Source organism: Platichthys flesus, chromosome 16 (genome assembly GCF_949316205.1).
Source record: "Platichthys flesus chromosome 16, fPlaFle2.1, whole genome shotgun sequence".
Taxonomy (NCBI): Eukaryota; Metazoa; Chordata; class Actinopteri; order Pleuronectiformes; family Pleuronectidae; genus Platichthys; species Platichthys flesus.
In genome coordinates, this window is record NC_084960.1 from 14,329,350 (window position 1) to 14,347,140 (window position 17,791).

The 17,791-nt window shown below is 44.6% G+C and overlaps 1 protein-coding gene across 6 annotated transcripts in view; it reads left to right on the forward strand.

Annotated features, from left to right (window-relative positions):
• Positions 1-17,791, forward strand: part of arhgap23a (Rho GTPase activating protein 23a) — a 55,650-nt gene that overhangs the window by 25,332 nt on the left and 12,527 nt on the right. For 3 of the 6 annotated variants that reach the window (XM_062407946.1, XM_062407943.1, XM_062407945.1), the window contains exons 2-8: positions 1,804-2,007; positions 5,367-5,391; positions 5,795-5,887; positions 7,294-7,372; positions 8,647-8,707; positions 10,620-12,255; positions 17,052-17,207. In XM_062407946.1, the coding sequence (XP_062263930.1) occupies positions 1,804-2,007; positions 5,367-5,391; positions 5,795-5,887; positions 7,294-7,372; positions 8,647-8,707; positions 10,620-12,255; positions 17,052-17,207 (2,254 nt within the window). Of the gene's footprint in view, positions 1-1,803; positions 2,008-5,366; positions 5,392-5,794; positions 5,888-7,293; positions 7,373-8,646; positions 8,708-9,682; positions 9,882-10,619; positions 12,256-17,051; positions 17,208-17,791 lie in introns of those variants that run through there. The other 3 variants (XM_062407944.1, XM_062407948.1, XM_062407949.1) reach the window with 3 other exon arrangements.

Below are 17,791 nucleotides of genomic sequence, written 5' to 3' on the forward strand. Positions count from 1 at the left end.
AGTACAACATTATCTTATGACGTCAAAACCCAGTTATCTGTCTGATTGTCTGATGGGACGAGTTCAATTTCACAGATTTTGGCTTCTTCAATATGAATATTTCTTAGCTCCTGTAATGACAGTATAGTAAATGTCTTTGGTTTTGGAATAAAACTAAACATTTAATGAGGCTGTTTTGGAAACACACATGTTTCAACGTTTGTCTGATATTCTATGGACCAAAGAACTGAAAAGAAAATCTATAATAACAGTCTTATGTGGCTGATGTGTTGTTTTTATGAAGTTGCAGGAATAGTTCCCTGGGAAAACAATGAATATGTTATAAAGTGTCATATTTCACAATGTTAAAGAGAGTGAATGAAAATTCCTGGATCATGGTCATTGTTGTGTGACAAACGAAGATAAAAACATAACCTCCTCAATCTAAATATATGATGTCAGTCTGATCTGCACAGTGTTCACTTCTAAGTTAAGTGTGCAAAAATACAAAGAGTATACTTTGTCATTCCGACATTTAACTCTTATTTCCACTATTAATGGCTGTTTGGTCTGTCCAGTCCCAGTAAATAGAGTATACATGTCACTGGTTAAGAAAACCATCCAATATTCACATTAGAGAAGATGAAACCAGTGATGTCTTTTGCATTTTTACTTTAAAGATACCATGAACCATTCACTCACTATGACAATTATGCTTCTTCCATTGTGCATTGCAATAAAAAGCACATTTAAAATTCCTATGAGTTAAATGTGCATACTAACCTTAACATTTACTCATGTGTCAACACGCAGTGACACTTTGTCAGAAATATGGAAGTGAGATGCTCTCGCTCCTGTGTAGTGAATGCTAAATGCTCAGTGATTGATGGACGGGGTCGGGATGACATGTGGGTGATTATAGCACGAAGTCGTCTCCATTCATGATCTGTCCCTTTAAGACATCAGGATGGAGTTCAGTGAGTTCAGTTTCGCCAAGAAAAGTTTGAATGTGACCATGTCGCACAAGATAACTAAACCACAGCAGACGTGACCTCTGGGCTGACATGAAGATTCCTCCTCCTCCTCTTTCTGCTCCTCCTCCTCCTTGCTCGCGCCTGTTTGGTCAGGTGATTGTGTTTGACTGACAGATGTGGGCTGCCGGGGCAGCAGGGGGATGATAGTTCTAGCGTGTGTCTGTCAGCTGAGCCGACCGGGCTTATTTACTCGGCAGCAGGGATGAGATATTTAGATAGCGGGTGGAAATCTGCCTTTATTCTCAGCTCTGAGTTCAGATTCTCCCCTGGACCTTCTCTGTGAGACCAAGGTCAGTGTGGTCCGAATTGGGCCAAATCCCCACATTCCCTGCTGCCCCTGTGGCCCAGTCTAGACGGGATAGTGGACCCCCCAGGTGTGTTTGTGGAGTATTGTTCAATGGCTGGGTGGCATGCAGGACTGACCTGGCTCTAAGCTACATTCAGGACTTCATGAGGAAGCTGCTAATGTAGCAAGCAGTTGAGAGCTAACGTCACTGGATCCCCATAGAGTCAGTTCGGGTTTCTATAGAGAAACAGAGTGTTTTACATCTGAAAATCATAAATACTGTTTCATTGTTGGTGCTAATTTTGGAAAAACTCAGAGGATTCCTAGAGGATTTTCTGAAAACCTACATGCACACTTGGAGATGCTTAATTTATCAACATCTGTAAACGTGCACTCATTTACACATGTGCTCGGATCTGGAAATGTGAAGGACCATTCAGACCACAAAAATGTGCTTCAACTCACCTGAATCTCACCAAATTTGCTTTCTCTGTATCTCCACAGGCTAAGGGTCGGAGGGATGGTCTCTCCTCAGCCGGTGACAACCCTCGGCCGCCGATGGCGACCCGGTCGGGAAGGGAGGGGGTCGGCATGGGCTGGAAGGGTCCCCGGACGCTGGTCCTCCGCAAGAACTCCCAGGGTTTTGGGTTCACGTTGCGCCACTTCATCGTTTACCCTCCAGAGTCCACCCTGCACACCAACCTCAAGGTGAGACCTACAGGGGCTTAAAGAACTGTTGGAGAAGGTCTGAAAGCACATTTTATGAAGTTGTAGAAAGTGTTTAAATGTGTTAAACATTTACAGTTGTGCGGAAAAGTGGAGCGTTTTGGAGTGTCATTAAGTCCTAAATGACACTCCAGAACTCCCAAACTAAAGCTGTTAAAACGGAGAAAAAAGATTAGCGGAAGGAACAAAGACTTAAGCTCTTTATTTGTAAGACGAACACAGTCTGCCTGACAGGAAAAGTGTTTTTCCTAATTCTTCACTCAGAAGCCTTGCTGTAGTCCCTGAAGAATTCAAGATTGTTCTGGGGACGTGGAACAAGCCTGAGTGTGAGCCAGTGGTTATTTAGCTCTTTGAGGTGTGGGGGGCAAACGGCTCCAGATGTGAAATTGAGGGATATGGAGGCTGGTATGGGGTGAGTCGGCAGAAACAAGGCATCTATTATTACCCCTCCACCCCACCATGCAGCAGCTGCAGATAGGAGCACAGATTGAATGAGATCTGTTGTCTTAGCCTGGTACCACTTGCTGGCACTTGGGCCGTACCAGGCAGGCCCCTCGGACAATGGGCCCACTGCTGGCCCCTCTGTCCCCGGTTCTGTCCTCATCTACTCTTCCTTGAGGGTCACGTTGTGTTTTTGGACAATCGCAGCCACAGAGCTGGCCGTTCTTATCCGGAGAGCCCTCGTGGAAGTCTCCCAAATTACCCTCATAGTGTCCAATTATCTGAGGCCTACAGGGTGCATGACCCAATTGGGAGCTCATTACATGGTGTCAGCAGGTCCCGAAAGTCTTGGGTCCTCAAGTTGATCATTTAACAAGGATCCACATTTTCCTGCTTTGTTAGAGCAGAGTCTGTCATCAAAAACCTCCTCTTTAGAGATGATAAGATTATTAAAATGTTTGTAGAGGCAAAACATCTTAAGACTTGGTTGACCTGTAACCCCCTTTTGTCCCAATGACCTTTATTTCACCACACGGAGAGTGAGGGGCTGTTTGCCAGACTTGCAGTCAAAACATCCCAAAAAGGAATCCAAAGGTTGTCAGGTTCACTGGTTGGAATTTATTGCAAAATAACCATAATAGGAAAACCAAATGCAGAAGTCTAATGTCTGAAGACCCCCTGAGAAGTGGGGAGGGTGCATGCTAACAAACACAAAAAAAAACGACAATAAATAATGTGTATATAAATAATCTTAAATAATTTTCAATAGACTTATGTCTTATATTATTTACAACCCCGGACTGCTTTTCTCTGCAGCTTATCGGATTCACTGAGGATTGGATTGTACCTGCGTTTATATGTCGCTTTTTGAATAGATGCACATGTGAGGATGATGAGGAAAGGAGGAGGAGCGATGCTTCACGTATCAACCATTGTCTACTCAACTGAGCATGCTCAGTGACCGAGAAGTGGGTCACACATGTGTACGACTTTTTAGTCTTCACTATAACTACATTGTCTATCTGCACAATGAGAAGCACCTGGTTACACAGCTCCAATCGAATAAACCTCATATAAATAAAAACTTCTTCAGGTGCTGCACAGTGAAACATGTTAGAATGAAGGACTGCTCAGAATAAGGCGTAAGCCCTTATACAACTAGGATGGCTCTCACTTACAGTAGGATAGTCTGCTTAAATTCAATCAAGCTGCACCAAATTTCACAGATTCACTGACATCAGTTCTCTAAATATGTCAGATTTCTTTTCACCAAGATCTGTCCACTGGAAAATAGAGAAAATGTCCAAAAAGTTTTTTCTCGTAATGTAAAGAAAGCAAAAAGATGCAATCATATATTTTAACATTACAGTGACCCAGTGGTTGAAGCTCACTCACTCTCCACATTTCCGGTCTGCGTCTCAAAAATATCTAATAAATTAAAAATATGTACATTTAGAAATAGTTTTTCTTATGTTCTAATTCCTTCTCTCTTTATTATTTTTGTCATATTTTATGAAAAAAATTAGAGTCAGGAAATGTGTAGGTTTATACATGTGCGGCCTCAGATGTTGAATCGGGGGTTTGTGAAGTGTTTGGTCCAGGTCCAGTGTCCTGTGTCCACCTCTCACCGTCTCCTCCTCTGTCCTGGATGTGGTCAGACGGAGGAGGGACGGTAAGTTGTGGAGTGTCCGCAGCTCGGAGCTCCATTCTGAGGTCTGCAGCCCATCCTTTCTCTGCCTCTAAACCCCCCGCCATTGTCTGCAGAGCCTGGAATGAGCCCACTCAGCGCAGCATAAAGCCAGGCAGCCGTCAGCCGGGCAGCCGTCAGTCCGACATGCCCCTAACCCCAAACTGTCCACTCAGCTTATGCCCAAGTTTGTGTGTGTGTGTGTGGGGGGGGGGGGGGGTGGAGGTGATCAGACTGGCTGCATCTATCAAACCTCCCCAGTGAAGTGTTTGCTTCATGACGTCATGATCATCTGCACATGGTCTAACCTGAAAGTCTGTTTCGCTCTCCAACATTCAACGCTCTGAACAACGAGCCTGTCAGGAACGTTGCATGTCAGGGAACAAGTCATTGATATTCAGTGAAACTTGTAACTGATAAAAATGTAGATATTAAGTTTTTCAAGTAGAGGATTTTATTTATGGCTTAAAGTTAGACCCACATATGAAGACACAGCATTGCACTGAGTCAGTTTCTTCAGTTTCATGTCTTGACCCCTTAAAATCAGGACCCTGCTCGAAAATGACCTGTTCAAAATGAATAAATCTTGGTTTCTCTATAAAGGTAACACTTGTGAGATTCCTGCAGAGGTGTAAACATCGATATATGTGTCACTAGGTCACAGTAAATTAAGATGGAACTGAATGTTCACTGAATGGAATATTTCCTGTCCATCTGAAAAAATATTTAGATGAAAATATGCAGCTGTCGCCCTAAACCTCAAACATCTCAAGTCAAAGTCAAAAGTCAAAATAAACTTTATTGTCAATCTATTCCAATTTGCTGCTTCGACATGAGGCGATTCCCCTTAGTTGGTTTAATAAAGGGTTATCTTACAAATGAGAAGTCTGGATGTCAATGTGATTTGTGATCAAGGTTTGTTCCGTATTATGTTGATTGAAAAAATACATACACTTTTTATGCTTTCTAGATCTGGAGAGCAGACGCATGTTTATTTATCACCATACATTCTGTAACTGTATATGTATGTGGAAAGATTTGTCTCAACCTTCATTGACTTTACTTTACTATTGTTTTCAGTTACACAGCGTAACACTCATTTATTAAACTGTCTCTGTTCAACACAGAGACGCTTCAACCACAGTTTTCCATAATATAATAAATATGTCTGAGTTGAACTTGAGCACTGATTCTCTCTTTCTGTCGTTCGCAGGATGAGGAGAATGGAAATGGAAAGGGTAAGTTCCCTCCGTCTCTCTCCTTCTGTTATCATTTCATCAGGCAGCAAATGAAGGCCTGTACCCAGGGATAACTATGATGTAATGAGCTGGCAGCTGCTATTCCCCCCCTGTCACCTCTGCTCTGTAGCCTCTCTCTGCCCTCTACAGGATGTTATGCGGCACTGCATCTAGAGGGAGTCCAAGTGCACTTATTGTACTTTATACACTAATAAGCACTACAATGAGAATAAATGTTAGGTATTGATATATTTCCAATTCCAGGAAAGTCATGCAAACAACTATTAAAACTTATCTATAAACCACAATTTTTATTATTGTTTTTTTTAAATGCCGCATTTTTTATAATTCAGCATTTTTGTAATCATGACTTATAATTCATCTCGGTCTTTTTCACTTTCAGGGTATCAGAAAGGTCGCCTGGAGCCGATGGACACCATATTTGTGAAGAACGTGCGGGAGAAAGGTCCGGCCCACCAGGCGGGCTTATGCACAGGTAAGGGGAGCACATGGTGCAGGAGCATTACCTTGCCGTTTTGCGTTGGAAATCAGTTGGTGAGAGAGCCGAGGTCATGTGACATTGCAGACACAAACAGAGGGACGATGTTATGAAGGATGCAGGGAGGGCGGTCGGCCAAGGATTAAAAAAACAGACCTGTTCTTATCAGCATAAATATTAGACCGTTTGCGAAAGAGATAAGGATTTAGTCTTTAAACAGCTGTGTTGGTTGTATAATACGGATTCCAGTTTGACGACTTCAATTTACATGTTCATTTGAATGTGAAGTTTCCCTGTTGTCGTCTCACAGCATCAGTTGAGCTGCAGTCCACTCCCACCAGCTCCGACAAACCAAACCAGTACTGAACATGGTTAAATGCACGCAGTCACATCCAGGGAGTCACATACCTGCCCGAACATTTGCGAACACACACTCACACGCTCACATTCTGAGCCCTGTGTATGTGTTTCAGCTTGCACCAAATCCCCATGAATGCACAGAGACTTTGAACACGAACTGTATGCGTTATCTAATGTTCCTCCTGAGGCTACAGTTCAAAATGTTGGTCACACATCCGCAGCTGAGGTTGAGAGAGTTACCAGACGGACCAACGCTTTGTGTTATTCATGCAACACGTTGATAAGGAATTGAAAGATATTTTCAATTGATCATATTAGTAATTGTTTTAGATTGAGCTCACGGAACAGATGACAGAGAACATTTGTTGATTGCTTTGCCACCGGTGGAGCAGCTGGATCAAATCCCAGCTGCCATAAGGGAATGTTTTTTTTAATTATCTTTTAATAATTCTTATTTATCATTATAAATAATCATAAAATAATGAGATGAAATTTGAATTTGCTTGAGTCTGTGTATTGACAGCAGTCAAGGAAGTGCTCAAACATGTAACTTAAGTAAAAGTATAAATAAAAAGACTATAATACACAATAACTAGCACATTAACTTTTCGACTTGAGTAGTACTTCCTTTTAAATGTGCTAAAATTATTTAGGTGAAAGCATGGAGTAGCACTTGCTTTTAAATGTGCTAAAATTATTTAGGTGAAAGCATGGAGTAGCAGACATTTATAATCACTCACCTACTAAATCTTGCTTATGTCGGTTAATTCACTGAATACGCTTTGTAATGTGCGCAATCACAAACTAAATATAAAATAATACCCGAAGGTAAAGTTTGAAATCGATTTGGATGTTTCTTCACCAATGAGGCTGCTGCTGCAGGAGGCGGAGTCTAATGTTAACTGCCCATATTGTTTACTAATAAAAATGTAATGTAAAGTCAGACTCCACTTGGCGTCTCTTGGCCAAACACGACAGGATTTGGCGCCTGCTTTAGCCGTCACAGGTCGCCCGGTAGGATAACATGTCTGTGTCCTCTGCAGGGGATCGGCTGGTGAAAGTGAACGGCGAGAGTGTTTTAGGGAAGACGTACTCGCAGGTGATCGCCCTCATTCAGAACAGGTAAGTCCTCCTGCCTGTCTGCGCTGCGAGCCAGAGCCGTGTTGATTTACTGAAGCGCCTGTTTGCTTTTTTCCTCCTCACAAGCTTACCGCGGAGATGATGTACACCTAGTTGCGCGTGTTAGTTTGACCTGCTTCTTTATGAAAAGTAGCCTCGAGCCGTGCACTCTTAACACACTCGGGCTCTACATGATCGCAAAGCCAGATACTGTTGTTCTGCAGAGTGGCGGCCAGTTAGGGGCTAGAAAAAGTGACTCATACACAGGACTCATGTTTTAACACCAGTGACATCTGCTCACTGGGTTTGAATCATATTTGACACTAGGAACATTTTGTTGACTCTCTTTCTATCCAGATGCCTGGTTAGACTCAGAATTTTTTTTTCCTAAAATGCATATTAACCCTCCTCAGTTTCTGATCTTTTGTTGGATGCCAAAAGTTCACTGTGAAGTCAAAGGTCAGGGGCAACTATAGCAGTAGTAAATTACCCTACTCTTTCTCTTCCTATATTGATACAGATACCCCTGCTCAGGTTTTGTGCTAGTAACAGTGATGTTTTTTTCCCCAGTATTTAAAATCAACATACCACGAGTTCAGATAGGATATCTAAGGAGATAAAATGGTAACTGATGATGAAACTTAATGTATCACTGTACCTGACTGACCTGATCCACTTATTTAAGTCAATATCAGACTTGATACCAGTTCAGCAGATCGCTGATAGCCGGCATTCTTCTCCAAGTCACATTAGGTTGCCCACACACAAAGAAATACCTACACTTTTTTGTTGATAACAATAACATTACCTGGGACCCGGTAAACGGCCTCAGGGGGCTTCCCAGTCACCGCGATAATTTGTATAGGTACATTTTGTTGTCACTCTATATTAATGCCAAGAACTGTGAGCTGAGCCTGAAAGCAAGGACACAGCAGGCCCTGGTGGCGGAGGAGCTGTATGAAGTAACACAGGAAGATCTAAATATTGGATTTCTGGTTATGTCAGTAGCTGAACTGAAATTATTTTTACAACAAACATATGATCTTGATGAATCTTGAATTATTCTAACGATGTTAGGGACTGCAGAGAAAGCCCTGGAGGCTCTAACGGCACCTCCACCGATCAGATAATTAGCTTTTGTGAATAAATGTCTCTCACACTTTGTATCAAGCTCCAGGTCAGGGTTTTGTGTGTGAACTCACTTTTCATTCCTCACTCAGTGTGTTTATTTCATCTGTATCTCTTGTTTATCTTTATTCTTCCCGTCCTCCCCTCAGTGAGAGCGTGCTGGAGCTCTCCATCATGCCAAAAGATGAAGATGTGCTTCAGTTGGTAAGTGTGAGTATGGGATTTTTCACGCACCTTCTGCTCAAAAACATAAACATACACATATCAAACATGCCATGTATTATTTATTAGCAAAGGAGGGGACTTTTTCAGCCCTGTGCGTGTGTGTGTGTTTTTTTGTTTTTTTTTAAGTTTAAGCAAGATTACCACAAAACTTGGCGGAAGGATGTTGTATGGGTCAGAGAAAAACTCCCCAAATTTGGATGCAGATCTGGATCAGGGGGCAGCTCCAGGAATTTTATTTTCGCTTTCTTCATCCTTGGCATTTTTTCATCTCCTTGTGAATATTGCATGGATCTCGATAAAGAAAATCAGGGAATATTAAGGAGAGTAATTTCAGTGTCATTCCAGTTCATTATTTAAGACCACTTCAGTAAAGTGTGTGTTCTGCGTCGCGTGTATTTGCTTATTTCATCCTGGATTCAACTCGTCACTGTCAAAGAATGTGGCGATTTTGACAGAATGGCTGGAGAGTGACTCAGACACTCTCTGCTCTGTGTTTAGATTACAACACACGTTCATTAACAGCCGCTGGTATCTGACTGTTGAAGCTCGCATGAAAAAAGAAGGGTGCTTGGTGTTCGGTCACACACACCCATGTACTGTTCAACACATTTTTCACGCTCCACAGGTTGCTCCATGCTCGCTCACATGATCAGGCATGCATCATCCCTCGCCCCTCCCACTGACATGGAGCAACATGTCAACACGCTCCAATTTTTTGTTTAGGATGACCTTTGTCGCACACGTAGAAACTTCAGTGTTCCTGCTGCAGGAGCCCCAAACTGCCCCCTTCCCCCCAGCCCCCTGCCCCCTGCCCAACCCCATTTTAGGTACGCTACCATGCCTCGATATTATAAACCCACTTCTCTGTCCTCACACTCCTCCCCTCGCTGCTGTATCTGCTGCATTCCTAGCATGACATCACCAGAGCTGCGCCTCCCTCCACCCTCCCACAGGGTGGAGTAACGCAGACGCTGAGGAGGGAGGAGAGAGAGAGAGAGGGAGTTTGTAGGGATCCGGACAGAGGAGAAAAAACAAGACAACCAACAGATAGAAAACAAGAAGAAACCAAATATTGATCGGATCTATCATGGGAGGTGGAGGGTGCGTGGTTTGAAGGACGGCCGGTTTGAGCAGCGGGAGTGTCGGGTCAGGAGCGTTGGTGAGGATAGGTCTCCTCTCTTGTCCTCTGCCTCTTCTTCCTCCCCTTCTGTTTGTGTTGAATACAAGCTGAACATGCAGGCTGAGGAAAGGTTTTGAACTCTGGTGAGCGGCCTAGATAAGTTAGGTAGAGCTTGAAGAGGTTTCAACTGTCTGTGATTTCATTTTTTCTTGAGTCATGAAAGCAGAGAGAGGATTGTTGGCAAGTTTGTTTTTTTCTCTTTCCGGAGTTGTGAATTTGAAGTGATGCTTTAAATGCGCAGACAAGGGATAATTCACTCATAAGCATGTACTTGCAATGGCGTCTCTTAAAGCGGCACACTGTATATACATTACAAATGTATTTATATACATATATATGTTTTCTGAATCTGTATACAAAACATTGTTGAGGACGTCTCTATCTGCTGCTGGTGGCTGTGCAGCGAGTGTTGTGGCTTTTGCCCGAGGCGATTCATGCATTTTTCTAGCCAGTTAGCATGTGTTTGTGTTGAGAGCCGAGGCCTTGGGGGTAAACTGTGGCAACGAGGTTGAGCACAGAGACGGCTTCACTTCAAGACTTGTTTTGTAATGTACAGCAGCATGAAGATGTCCTATAGAGTTGTGGTTATTCTTTGTGTTGTTACAGCACATTTTGGTTTTAAAGTTGACACACACAAACACACGCACGCACACACTTGTCTTTTCACTTCAAGTTTTCTTCCTGTCATTTCATGCTCTGTGTTTCTTCCTTTCCCAGGCGTATTCCCAGGATGCCTACCTGACAGGCAACGAACCCTATTCAGGGGGAGCTGAGCATCTCCCACCCCCACCGCCCCTCTGTTACCCACGCACCAAGACCACCACCCCTGCTGGAGCCCCTCCACCTACGCCCATGGGCCAGAACCAGCTGGATAACTGGAGTCGCTGGCCAGGCTCTTCCAGCCCCTCTTCACCCCTGGATAACCACTCGGCTTTGGGCAGCCCCGCCAGCTGGCAGGAGGGGCGGGCGGGAGAGCCTGGAGGTGTGGGTCACAGCAGCCCGGCCCACCGCACAGAGGAGATCCAGTATGGTATGACCAGCAAGCAGCCTCAGGGCCAGACCAGGGGGCGCTCCTACTCTTCCTCTTCCTCGTCAGGAGGCCCCTTGTCCAGCCCGCTCCAAGTCCACTACCCCAACCACCACGCTGTCAGTCCCCCTCAGCCCCAGCCACGGAAGTCCAGCTCGGCCTGGAGCAGTCCTCCCCTGCCACAGCTCAGCCACGGTCAAAACGAGCGCTGCCAGCAGGCGCTGACTGACTGGTTCTACAGCCAGCGGCCTGAGCACTCAGGACGCTGCATCCAGACGCGCCACCGCAGCTACTCTCAGGACCGACTCAGTGAAACAAGGAGGCAGCAGCAGCGGTCAGGTGGCTGGCCGCACAGCGCCTCCCAGGACACTCTGCTGTTATTGCAGCAGCAGTCAGGACCAGGACCCCACGGAGAGCCGTGCTGGTCATATGGAGACTGGGAGGGGGGCCCGGGTAGGGGTCCCCCTGGCACTAACTATACTCGAACTCGCTCGGAAAACCTTCTGGCCCAGTACGATCGCCATGGCCGCTCGTTAGAGATGCTGGACCGAACAGCAGCTGGAGTAGTCTCACCTCGGTTCGAGAGGCCATCATGGCACCAACAGGCTCCAAAGCCGCCCCCCAGGACTGATGCTTACCCAAGACAGGGGGGACATTTTGTTGCATCACAAGCTCCTCTGGTACCACGACACACACAGTCACATTCTAAACACCACCCACAGCCACATACCCAGGCCCACTTGCAGCCCCAGGCCCAACAAGCTGCCCCCCAGACCAGGCGGCTACCCACTGGGCAGAGCATGGACGACCAGCCTGTGGGCTACCGCAGCTACAGCCCCTCTTTTTACCGCAAGACAGGCCGCATCATGCAGCAAGCCCACTCTTTCAGGGACCCCTCATACTCTGGCCCTCACTTGAACTGGAACTCAACACCTAAAACCAGCCCCCCAGAGGTCACAGCGGCGCCCATCACCTCCTCTACGGCCTCTCCCCTTGCCTCCGCCACTCCGGAATCCCAGGATAGAGCTTACAGGCCGACGAACCACGAGAGGGAACGAGGGTCGGTGGAGGGGGAGACGGAGGTGGTGCCACAGACCCAGGAAGTTGTGTTGAGGCAGAAACCTCCGACCGGGCGGAGGAACGCCCACGGCTTGCGTCATCCCCACTACGCGCTGCCCATGGACGGGCTGGAACCCTCTTTGTTTTCCACAGATCCTCAGGACCCCGCTCCTGGTTCCTCAGGAGACGTGGCCCCGCGCAAACCAAACGGCAACCTCGCCCCGCTCTCCATAGAGGATGACTCTCTGGCCTCCATCCCCTTCATTGGTAAGTCTCCATTTTCCTGCACTTCATCCTGAGTCTCTTCTCATACTTAAAACCACTCATGAATAATCGCCTTTATAAAATCTAATCCGCGTTGAGTGTGTTTTCTTTTTAAGCAAGGGAAAGCTTAACGGAGAGGAAATACAAGGCTATAATTCCGACTAAGTTACAAGTCAGGGGGAAATGTGTGTGTTTCTTTAATTTCCTTCTTGTCTGTCTATTCTGGCTCCAGGCTTTTCTCAGATGCAGTTTCCATCCTCTCATTGAAATTCTGCTGGTGTGTGTGTGTGTGTGTGTGTGTTTGTGTCTGTGAATGTTTGCATTGTGTAATACAGTTGTTTCTCACAGTCTCACAGACAGCATTAGTAGTTTTGATTGAATCATATCTGTTGGGAGTTGACTAATCCTGCTAACTGCCCATGGTCTGTGAGGTCACCTCACCGTGCGGAGGAAATCAAGTGGAGGCTGACATCAGCGTGTGTGTGTTTGTTTATGTGTGTGCAGGATAGTGCGAGAGATTTACAATAATTCCTGTGTTGTGTTTTCCTGTTGGCATAATCTCCACCAAAGGAGATTGTGTTTTTTGCCCCTGTCCAGTTTGTTGATGGGTTATTTTGTCAGCGGGATTACACTAAAATAACCAAACTGATTTCAATGAGAGAATGGCACATGGCCCAAGAAAGAACTCAATTCAATTTTGATGTGGATCAGGATCAGGTAGCGGGTCAATGATAATTTTTTTATAACTGTCTTTAGGAAGGATTGGAAGACTGGGCTTTTCTTGCTATTTTTACTGATTTCCCAGGGAATAATTCATGGGTCTTGATGCCAAAAAAAAACAGGCACATTTAGGGAACTGATATCTATGAATAAATGTATCATTTGGTGCAGCTTCAATAGTCTTAAGGAGGCTGTTTGGAGGTATATAGTTTGCATGTTTTCTTCATTGCATTGTTTTTTTTTGTCTTTTATTTATTTTTATTATTTTCAACATTTAATAAGATAAGAAAAAGCCATGTACTAGTAACACAAAAAGATTGGATGTTATATGATTAATAGAACTGGGAATCCACTTGACTTGCTGTCCTATCTGACAAGCACTGCACATTTGTTAGACCCTGTTCACTGAATCATTTTCAAATGTTTCCTGTAAAAATCATCGAAGCAAAGAAAACTTGCACTGATCAGTTCTGCAAAGATTTGTTTCAGTTTTATATAATGATTATGCAACTTGATATCACTTTCTAAACAAAGGTGAAATGTCCTTTTATTGACCAAGCAAAATAAAACTTTTTTCATTTTAATTTGCGATATTTTTGCATAAATGTTGGATTAGATCAAGCAGATGTAGTAGATGGTTGCACATGTCGCAGCCCCTTGGTTTACAGGACCTGCAGCTCTGTGTGTATTTGAGGTTGTTGGCACTAATATGTACAGTTGTATACAGCATGTGTTAGTGACAGTGGGCCGGAGACAGTGGGCCAGAGTTGTGATCGTGTCTCGGCTTGTTCCCGCTTTTGAAAAGACTGAAAGCAAAAAGGGGCTCCACAGGCCTCAGACGGGCTTGTGTTGCTCCACGTGGACAACAGGCAAACCACAGGCAAACAAAGTCCCCGTCACAGCCTGAGGAAAAACAGCCGCCACTTCCCCTAATGCTGAGTAGATTGGAATCAGCTGACTTGGAAGCTTCTGACCCAACTTGGAATGACCGCCGTTGTTTGAGCTGAGCCACTCTCTCGATAAAGTCATTTAAAGAAAGCTTTCACTGATCCAGTGGATCAGCAAAGCAGGAGGCATCTCTCTCTCTGTCTGTCTGTCAGGACACGTTCTCGTCTCATCCCTTCACCTGAATTAAATGAAACCACGCAGTCAGAGCTGCAGGCCGGGACACGTTTAATGGCCATAAACTGAAACTAGGCTAGTTTCTCCCCATGGACAAGAACTAGCTTTTCTCTTCATTCTTTCTTCTTTCTCTCCTTCTTCGTCTCTTACTCTCTTTGACAGAGATGCCGATATGATCTCGGCCTCCTCGGGAACATGCGATTTGATAGGCCCGCGTTCTTATCTTTGACATAATGAGCACAAAGGCATGTTGTGTCTTAGAGCAACTATGTTTTTATGACGACTTGTGTGGAGGTATCCCAAAAGTCGGAGGGAGTATTTGGACTATTTTGGTAGCTCGCACAAAGTGGATGAAACGGGAAGAGGCATGTCGACAGACGCAGTGTTTCACTCTGTGCCCACTTAGAGTCTTTCAGCATGAATCTTGGCTGAAAATTACCGGGAGGTTTTTGTGGTGGTCCTTCTGGGGAACAGTAGGGGCCCATACACTCTGCGCCGTCCCTCAATGCTGCTATTGTGCTGCAGTGGAAGATGAAGGGGTTGGTGTGTCTGTGTGGGTCTGTGTGTCTGTCGTTAGTGGCTGGACCCTGAACACGACAAGTCAGGACCAAGACCCTCTATGCAGGCTTCTGTCCTGATCCAAATGGGCTTCTTGTCCCCTGTGGTTTGACTTGCAGGCAATAGATCCCCACCCCCACCCATTGGAGTTCTTGCTCGCCACTTTTTTCTTTCTCTTTTTTCCCCCTCTTATTTTACGTATGTTTTGTTTGTCTGTGTTTAACAAAGTTGAGGCATCAACACTTTTTTTGCAAGGACCAAAATGTGCCTAAGAAGCTGAGTCAAGGAAACTATCAGCAACTATTTTGATAATCTATTAAACATTATGTAATTTAAATCATGTTTATGAGCATCAACTGTCAACATTTACTAGTTCCAGCTGTTCCATTAAAAACATTTTCTGCTGTTTTCTCTCACATGATAATTAAACGAAATAATTCTGGGTTCCATGAAACTTTGAGAGGAATTTTCTCTAATTTTCGATATTTTATCGAACTAAATGATGAACAATATTTGGCAGAATAAACCATTATAACCTTGAGTACAGGGACCGTTTTACATGTAAGAGGGTTTTGCAGAGAACATATAGATATATCTTAAAATGTATATCTTCAGTCTTCATTACGTAAACTGAGTAAAGCCTGTTGTGCTGTAGGCTTGCTAACAATGCACTTTTTAAACTAATCCAATATGATTTTATATATATATATAAAGCAATGCATCATGTAATCCTGCAACTCAGTAAAATTGGTCAAACTAGGTTATATGATGCATTTTCATTGTCATGTTGGATTTCAGTGAAATTTTAGTCTCCTCTATTTGTTCCTTTTTTTAGCATTTTCATACTTTTCTTTCTCTCTTCTCTTTCTCCGTCTCTTCCCCCTGTGTAATGTCTGAATGCTGAGCTCCACGTATGAACCAGGATGGACGCAGGCCGGTGAGGGTAACAGTATGCTGTGGCTTGTTACTCCCCTCTGCTGGTCCATCTGGGCCTCGTGGCTCTGAGCTCACTCCCTGGCTGCCTGTTAATGACGGCCTTTGTTAAACCCACAGCCCGACTATTTCTGGGGCTGCGCTGTAAACAGGCAGATTCCTCGTCCCAGATTGGGATTGTTTCCGCCTTATGTCGGGCGCTGGGTGAAGAATAGAACAGCGAGAGTGGGAGATGGAGGAGCGTGAGAGGGAAGGAGATACAGCAAGTAAAACGGGGGGAATGTGAGGGATGCTGCATCAGTAATGTTAGATTAGATTACAGTTAAAGATGCTGGGACGGAGAGCCAAGGAACAAGAGAGGAAAAACAGGATCAGGGAGGGAGATTAAATGGAAAACTGAGAAACCCCAACAAGAATTTTTAAGACAGACCATGTGGTGGTGTGTGGGGGTGGCTCTCAGACTCAGGCCCTCTGGTGTGCAGGGCTGCCTGACTCTCTGCTGCCTCCTGTTGTCTCCTCACAGCATTTTAGTCCCTGAAAACGTCAGCGGAAAAAACCCTGACTTTCTGTCAGTACGGAAGTGTGTGTGTGTGTGTGTGTGTGTGTGCGTTTGTATGTGTGTGTGTTGTGCTTTCATATCCTTTTACATCCGAAACTATTAGGACTTGTGTGACCTATAAAACTGAATTATGCCTTTGTCCTCTTGAACAATAAAGCTCACTGAATGACACACACATTTCCCTTTATATCTACATTTAATTACCCACAATCCTCTACTCTGTACTTGTTACATTATGTTATTTTCTATAACAAGTATCAGATTACATGACATTACATACATGTACTGCAGATTTGCAGTACTCTAGATTTCATAAAGAACTGAAACCTGGAACCGATAATTCTAATCAAGTGACACATACCTCCTCTGTTAGTTACTCTTCATATGGCGACTGGCGACACAGGTACAGCATTGTGTGTTATCTATATTTGCCTCTTTTATGCTTGAGTGACTTTAAATCTCTGTGATTAGGTTTCAGTTGTATTTATTCCTTCCTGAGACAGTTTTGTTGAATCGTCGATGACATTGAGATGTTTGTGTTTGTGGTCTTTCTTTCCGCTGGAATCAAGAAAGGCCTCATGTTAGGGTGTGATTGATGCATGTGTTTATTTTTGCCGTTAAAACAATGGAATTTAAATGCAAGGTGGAGATATTGTGAAATGCCCTCTTTTGTCCCGTGTATCTGAGGGTAACCCTGTGGTTCCTCATCGTTCCGTTCCCTTAAAAAAACCCTCTCCTGGCCTTAACCTCCTCCTGATCTAACCCCTGCTGTGTTTCCTTTCCCTTCCGACCTCATTTCTCTCTAACACCCTAACCCAATCCTCTCTTCTTCTCTCCTCCTTCTCTTCCACCCCTTTCTCCTCTCCTCCTGCCTCCGCTACCCTCTGACCCTCCAACCCTCCAACAGATGAGCCAACCAGCCCCGGCGCTGACTTGCGCGCCCGCCACGTGCCGGCCTCCTCCGTGGTGTCCAGCGGCATGAGTTCGGCGCCCGCCGTTGTCACCAGCCCCGCCTCCCCCACCTTCACCTTCCCCCTCACTAGGCTCTTCTCACATGACTGCAGTGAGTGCCCCCTCCCTCCCTCCCGGCCTCCCGCGCCCTCTCCCCCACTGCATGCAGAAGAAAAGTGCCTGATCCCTACAGAATATCTGCTAATGTACAGTAGAGCATCGCTCGAGGGAGCCTGATAAATGTGCATGAGATTTTGAAATGGGTTTTGTTCCTGAACAGCATCGTAAGGCTACAGTGATCTTTGTCCGTGGGTAAAGATTATCACGGCCTTACGATGCTACCCAAGTGCTAAAATCCGCTACGGCGCAAGGATCTGTCCCTGCTATAATTTCCATCTTTTGAAGAATTTTATGAGTTTAAGTCTTGTTTTGTCAAAAGAAATCTGCCAATTTCAAACTTTTTTTAATACAAATGAAAAGTTTTCCAAAATCAAGGGCCACACTTTGCCTAAAAAGTTAAAATTCTTGAAACCAGCAGATTTCTATTTGCGATTCAATTTGAAAACAAGTCTTTTGGGGTTTAGTTACAACAAAAAATGTCTGGGATTTTTAGCACTGCCGTAAAATGTTTGCATGCCAGATTTGTTGATTGCATGTTTGAAACAAAGCGAAACATGTTTGTTCAAAATATGTTAT